Raw genomic sequence first — 7,553 nt, forward strand, 5'->3', positions numbered from 1 at the left:
AGTCATTGCAATATTATCTGTGAATTATTCTGTTAGTATGTGCGCAAAAGCATCAGTAAATCCATAACAATAATTTTTGTATTTCAGTGCAAATTGTGGAACATGTAAGCTGTGAACTCTATTGGTAAAAAGTGTCTAAGGTGGATGCATTAAACCAGCGGTCGCCAACCTTTCGGACCTCACAGACCACTAAATTCATAATTTTAAATCCTGCGGGCCATGAATTTCTTTAAAAAGATAAATACATTTATAAAATAATGATCTACCTAATGGTACCTCACAAGGACTGTGGAGGCTCTGATTCATTGATCGGTTAACTGAATTATTATTTTTTTTATTATCATTAGTTGCATTATCTTTGGTAAGAGAAAACCCACTCATTATGGGTTTATTGCATTGGAATCTAAGACCAAACAAGAAATGATAGTTATCAAAGTCAAACTATTTGATGCCATTAAATATAACCATTAAAGAAAATACAGTTGCATACTTACCTAAAAGAGCATCTGAGGAAAAAAACAGATAAAATAAAACAATTGGATGAGAATTGATATTAGCGGAGTGGGGTGACTGTTGTAATGGTGGAAACAATACTGAAGCGTACGGCTCGGCAATGGTTGCCTCAATTTAACGCTACACTAATGTCACGCTGCGCCTCCCTTGTTTTTCCGTCTCTAGGTACGGTTGAAGAATTTGGTGGAGTATAAAGGCAAAAATTGTCATTCAGATTTTATTTTTAAGAAAACAAAAATTGAAATCATTGTCCAATTCTTCTGCGGATCACCATCACTTTTCTCACGGACCACTGGTTGGGGACCGCTGCATTATTAATGGGTTTAATTTTTGACTCCTGGATATAGGAAAATAAAGCAGCAGTAATGGAGAACCAAACATATCTGCTCCCATTGCTCTGGTGACCATAAGTAAGGATTAGATTTTCCTTACATAAAATAAATAAAACATCTTACAGTTTTCTTATTTCCATCCTCCTATGAACTACAATCATATTCACATGACAGAATGAAGAAAGAAACAATAATCACTAGAAGGACTAAAAACTGATTACACAACAAATGAAAATGCAACAAACTTGAACCCCCCCCCACCCCACCCCCCCTTTAAATTTTTAATTACATTATGAGCGTCTTGTTACATGCATTTCATGTGATCACTGTAGGACTCATTCATTCATTTTTCTGTTTTAATAAATTTTTATTTGTTTTTCAAAGAATGGGAGAGACATAAAATAAAGAACATTTGAAATAAAGTTCAAATGAATTCATAAATCGCATACAATGCTCAAAACTTAAAAACCTTGCAGAATACAAAATACTGAAAACAACCAGAACTATCACATTAAGGGGATGGGGGGAAGTTCCTCAGGGGGCTGATTTACATTATGAATCCAGGGTCTCATAGAAGATGAGCTAATATCCTAACATAAAGAAGAGATAAATTATGGCAATCAGTGGGCAGCTAGTAACCTGGGGTATATTGGGCAGTGCCTGAAGTTATATTTAAACACAAAGAGGCAGATATCACACGGAAGGGTGGGGAACTAGGGAAGGTCGGAGGAGGGGGTCCGGATAGAGTCATGGTGCAGATCCTTAAACTGTTAATAAGGACCAATCAAAATCTGAAATTTATCATGTTTTGTCATGTAAGGTGGCTGACATTTTCTCATTGGTTAGATACCAGGACATTTTCCGTTTCACCGTTGGTGTAGCTGAGCTCCACGCCTTAGCCAATACCTGTTTAGCCGCAGTAAAAGTGAATTGTAACAAGCGCTATAGGAAGAACGTCGTTTACATTTAGTAAAGTGACCTTTAGGGTCTTTTTGTATGGATCTTCCCACGACCGTGTATACAAGGCTTTTGCACTCATCTTTCATTAGCTGCTGTGGGTGTCATAATTACTGTATCCAACCCAATTCCTGGCTTTAGAGGAAGCAGTTCCTATAGTAACTGTAGCGTACGTCCTGTTCTCATTTACCCTTCTGCAGCAAGGTGAAGAAGAAATTCACAGGTCACTCGAGAATGCAGTTATATCAGCAACATATGTTTACATAGAGGAGAGGCAGGATGGGAATTGTTATCTAAGGTAATCAGGACCTGGATGGCATTTCCCCAGGTAAGAAAACCATAACTATCTGCTTCCTATGGGCAAAGGTTAAGTAGTTAGCAGCTTATTGATCTGAATCTAGCTAAGGTGAGGCAGCTCACCGCAAATGCATCCAACAAACTCCTCTGGTCTGCAACACTCTTATCAGCAAAAAGTTTGGTTGTCCCTAGATAAATCAAAGTAGACAATATAAAATTGTATACTTTTTTACAGTTTTACAGTTTTGGGGCTTTTATTGCTTTTGTGTCAGTGGGTGACTTTTTCTTATTAGGAATCTCTAAAACAGATAAACCTAGATTGTAAGCTCTTCGGGGCAGGGTCCTCTCCTTTTCCTGTGTCACTGTCTGTATCTGTCTGTCATTTGCAACCCCTATTTAATGTGTAAAAAAATATATATAATAAATCCTGTTGAATAATAACGTCAGACTGTTAGGAGCTGTGATCCCACATACCTTAAGGGCCCTTTCATATGTTTGTCTAGGGCACAGTGGCAAACCAAACCTCAGGTAAGAACCCGTGGTGCAAATTTGCAACAGTAACTGCACAGCTATCTGCCGCAGAAAACAGTCATTTGAATGGGAGAGGTTGTGATCGCAATTGAGCCAGCGGAAGAACACTGAAGCTTACCTTGAAACTTTTCTGGACAGCGAACAATAGGCCGTGATACTATTATTCCTGACTTGCCTTTGCTATCAATAGTCATGGTCTTGTTTGAAATTAAACACTTTCAAAATGTTTGATCAGGCAAGGAATAATTGCAGAAAGCATTTTTACCTGCCTGATCGCAGTGCGAAAAAAGAGCACATCCTATCTTCTCCTGTGGCTGCTGCTACTGAATAAACTCCCATGTGCTCATACAGGAGTTACGTCATCCCAGCCCGGCCAAGCAAGATGGTTACAGATCAAAACCAGAAAGAGAAGAGGAAAGATGGTGGTGCCTGTGACGGTAGTAAGTGTGGTTAAATAAATTATCAGGTAAGTAAGGTTATTTATTTGCAGAAGGGACATCGCCTATTCCTAATGCAATAAAAGAGCTGCCTGTTTGCAATTTATTTTTAGAGTTCTGCTTCATTATAGCATTGGTCTCCTTTTTAGAGCAGTACAGTTAAAAAATATAAATGGTTTTAAAACTGACATTTAATATTATATATATATATGTGTGTGTGTATGCATGTAAATAGTGAAATATATTAGGCACCCACAGAGCATTATAATTTTCCACCTATGGGTGCAGGCAATTTCAAGGTGTGACATACTTGGAATCTCCTTGGAACAAATGGAAATGATAATGTGTATTTAAGTATTTTTAACTAATAATATATAATTGTGGAAATATTACTACATGATCTCTGTGATCAATAAACATTTTCCTGGTGATGGAAAAAGTGTGTAGGCAGCAGGAGTTCTTATCTGTGAGCTGATGCAATCCCCTGTAATCTGTGTAGACTGGAGTAGGCATTTTCCATGCTGATATGTATGATCACATCTCATTGCAGACATATCACTGACCTAATTGGCTTCATTACAATAACAGAGACATTGTGGAAGAGACCGCTCATGTCAGCATTTCACACTGTGATTTCTTGTTGACCATTCAGTAACAGTATGTTAAAGCTCATATACATATCTGTTTTATCATTGGGACTGAAAATGCAGCAAAATCAATTTTATGATTGTAACCAGAAGTGGTTGTGAGGGTTTAAACAGAATCATCTGATCAAATGACAACTGGCACAAGTGTGATTTGTGAAGAAAATGACAGATTCATTACCTTTTCATTGTTTATCCCAGAATAAAAAACCCTGAATCTTTGCTTTAAAGTGAATCATGAAGGGCCCAGATGGGGTGGATGAACATGATGAGGTGGAGGAAATAAATATATATATATATATATATATATATATATATATATATATATCCATTCCCTTTCCTCCCTGGGAATTAGTTGCAGAATTAGCATACGAGTTATATTGGTTGGTATGGAGGTATGGATATCTATGTAAAAGCTAATTTTATAAACCGTTCTGACCACAGTAAAAACCCTCCTCGAATAATGTAAGCCACATCCGGACCAAGTTTGATCAAAACTTTTTTTAATCAGCTATTTAGATAAAATATGAAAATAGAAACAATTTCCATAGATACATATTTACAGTTTAACAATATATAAAAACAAAATCACAAATGTTTCATCCATCAATTCTCTGAGCTGTGTTGTTTGAGAAATGTGTTTTTGGTCACATACATAGCTGAAGATGTGGGTAATTTCTCCACTTTTGTAGACTAGTTACAGTGACCCGGTTGCTTTGGCCTATATGAGACCCATGTGAGACCATTGTTTTGGATGCCGGAGGGGGTGGATCTGACTGATTCATAATCAATCAGTCAAATTTGTCATAAGAAAGCTACCATCTGAATTCCTATGTATGGCGTGAAGGATTGGTAAAAGTTCTTAGAAAGTATCTTCCTTTGCAAGGGATGTCTTTATTTCGGACTTTTGGGAGGAGCCAGGAAAATTACATTTCGAAGGGAGTGACACTTGATCAGGATTAGAAAATCGTAGATTGAGATGGAATGGTAATATTTAATTGCTTTAAAGAACAAAATAACTGTTGTAGAAAATGAACATATGTGATATTTTTTGCAAATGTGGAGTTTTAATGTTTTTCTGTCATTTCTTGCTGATTGCAGTATCATTAGAGAGCTAAATGTACTTATTAAAAGTAGAAAAATATCAAGCATAAGACCAAGAACTGAATGCAGATATAGATGGGTATCATTTGCTTTGCTTTAGCTGTAAGGCCCCTTTCACACTTGCGATGGAAAACCGTACAGGGTGCATAGCAGCTGTTGCACCTGGGAGTGGCAAACTGCATTGGTGTGCAGCATTGTGACTGTGGTTCCAGCCACGTTATGGTTCTTCCAAAAACAACAATGCAACAATAAGTAAATTGTTACTTTCTGGAACCGCACCTTGTTCCCATGCAGCTGCGGAACGCGTGCACAAAGTGGTTTCCAACAGCTCTCATTCACTGCAGAACACTGAAGTTCACCATTGTTTGAAATAGTTGGTTAGTAGTAGTAGTAGTAGTAGTAGTAATAGTAATGGTTTGAAAGAGAATCTTTGTGACAAAGCATGTTGATACCCAATCTAAATATCCTGTACAGAACTGTTCTATATCACTGATAACATGACACCCATAGAATGATACTGCTCTGAACATGAACATTAAAAATAATTCTAAAGGCAAGATTGTTATCCTTTATACACACAGCTTTACACAAGGTTACACCCTTTTCTGGGTGAAATAATAACAAAAAACATAAGATATAAATATATGTAAAAACAAGCTTAAAATTGGAACTGCTAACTTTTTAATGACTGGCTACACTGTGTGGTGAGAATAAAGGAGACCGCTTTGCTGCATGTACCTGTCATGATAGTGCTGTTTTACAGATCTATTTTTATGTGAACTCATATGCAAACTGAGGGTATGAATAAAATTATTACCTGACAAATAATATCAAGTTGTGGTAAGTGAAAAGTACCTAAAGGTCAGATTTGTTGCTGCCCTTCCTTGCTGTTAAGCTGTCTCATTGTATTAAACAGGAACAGCCTCTAAGAATTGAGTGATTTGTATCTCTGGATTTATGGCCAGTTGAATTGACCAGTTCTGTAATTGGTTTACTTTAAGGAATGACCATTTTCCTAATAGTAAAGCTACATTAATATGTCAAATTACTGATGTACTGTACATCCTCCAACATTAAGCAGCTGTGAAAAATCTGTGTATGATAAGAACAGCAATGAGACAACACAGGCAACAATTATTGCCTCCCAGAAAAGTCGCTCCAGCTAAACAACTTCTAGCCAAAAAACAAAAAAACACTGCACTAAATTAGTTTCAAGGAAAATCGGTGCAGCTTCCAATAGGTATCTTGCAAATCCTAACACACTTCACTCACATTCTAACTCGCTATAAGTGAGCAGATTCGTGTATAAACCTGACTGGCCATCTCCTGCAAACTGCACCAAATTTAACTAGGGGATTTCATTCCTGATGACAGCTTTTCTTTACATATTTGTTACATTCCGATTTTTGATTATCTGTTTCTAATAAGAGAGGCAACATATATCCACACAGAGTAGATGTTCTTGGGATACGGGTGAACGTACACAGCCAGGGCAAACTCCACATTGGGCACTTCATTGTTGTGGACTCCGGTGCTGTAGACGGCCTCTATGAGAGGGGTCACTTCTGTAAAGGCCATGTTGATTGGGAATCCAGAAAACTAAAAAACAGATCATGTATTGTGACAAATAAAATTAGTTATACACATCATCTGAAATGCAATCATCACCTTTGAGATAAAGTCAGACCATTTAGATCCAAGTCAGCCTATCTCTACCTTCTCACCATTGGGGAACTCTATAATTACTATATCTACAGCTCACAGTACATTGGCGTGGTGGTCAATGAGAAGAGTGCCGCTTACACTGCCAGCAAATAGGAGTAATGTCAATCTTACCCTTAAAAGGATCCCTGGTGTCATCTAAGGCACAAATTGCTCACTGTTCAAGGAACCCCTAGCAACCTCTGGAGGAACTCCACAGAAACCCTGGTTGAGAAATACTGCTCAATATACTTTAGATTTCTTCAGATAGAACAGCTGAAGTACAGATGATACCAAGGCAGCCAGTTTGTGCAGTGCCCAAAGAATTGCAAGAATATTTTATTATTATTTCAAATAGCAGCCTCCACTGAGCCCATGTATGGTACATATACACTCTTCAGTAGGAGTATGTGTATATTTCATAATAAAACATTTCTGTCCTGGGTGTCAGTCTGCCTACCTGTATGTTATTAGTGCACACAAGGTCTTAGTCAGCCCAGCCCAGAGATTTTACACACAGCGAGGCTTCAAAAACCCATGGATGTTACAAAGGGCTGACTTGTTTCTAAAGAAACAACTTCCAGGGGTGTCATTCTGATGTTAGTAAGTGTAAGTTTGCTCTGGTTCAGCAAATCCACACCTACTTAACCAATGAGAATGAGAATGGCAGCCCTGGAGCTTTCATCTTAAAACAGCACGGACAGGTGCCATCTTTCTGTCCTCACCCTGTAATCTCCCAGCTGTTTCTGCAGTTCTGCCCGGTGGTCCTCCTCCACATCTTTGCCATGATTCTGCTCCAGTAAGGGCAGGAAGTGCCGTAGAGTAGATGTGCAATATCTGTTCCAGCGAGTAGGATGCCTTGGCCTCCAATTCATAATCTTGTCTTTCAGAAGTTTCTCAATCCTAATGATAAATGAGAACTTGGAAAATTACGGACATTCTTTCATCACAATATTTTTATATATGGCTGACTGGCACTTGTGGTGAGATCTTTTCTCTAGAATTTATGAACTCCTGTATATGAACAGATGTCATTA

At 37.9% G+C, this 7,553-nt stretch overlaps 1 protein-coding gene across 1 annotated transcript in view; it reads right to left on the reverse strand.

Moving 5' to 3' along the window:
- Positions 1-4,197: 4,197 nt before the first annotated feature.
- The window catches only part of CC2D2A (coiled-coil and C2 domain containing 2A), a 54,618-nt gene continuing 51,262 nt past the window's right edge, over positions 4,198-7,553 (reverse strand). Inside the window, exons 35-36 of the mRNA XM_072406420.1 lie at positions 7,242-7,419; positions 4,198-6,414 (exon numbers count right to left, since the gene is read on the reverse strand). Coding sequence (XP_072262521.1) covers positions 6,226-6,414; positions 7,242-7,419 — 367 coding nt within the window. The 3' untranslated portion in view covers positions 4,198-6,225. The remainder of the gene's footprint in view (positions 6,415-7,241; positions 7,420-7,553) is intronic.

The sequence above is a fragment of the Pyxicephalus adspersus genome, chromosome 3, assembly GCF_032062135.1.
Source record: "Pyxicephalus adspersus chromosome 3, UCB_Pads_2.0, whole genome shotgun sequence".
Lineage (NCBI taxonomy): Eukaryota > Metazoa > Chordata > Amphibia > Anura > Pyxicephalidae > Pyxicephalus > Pyxicephalus adspersus.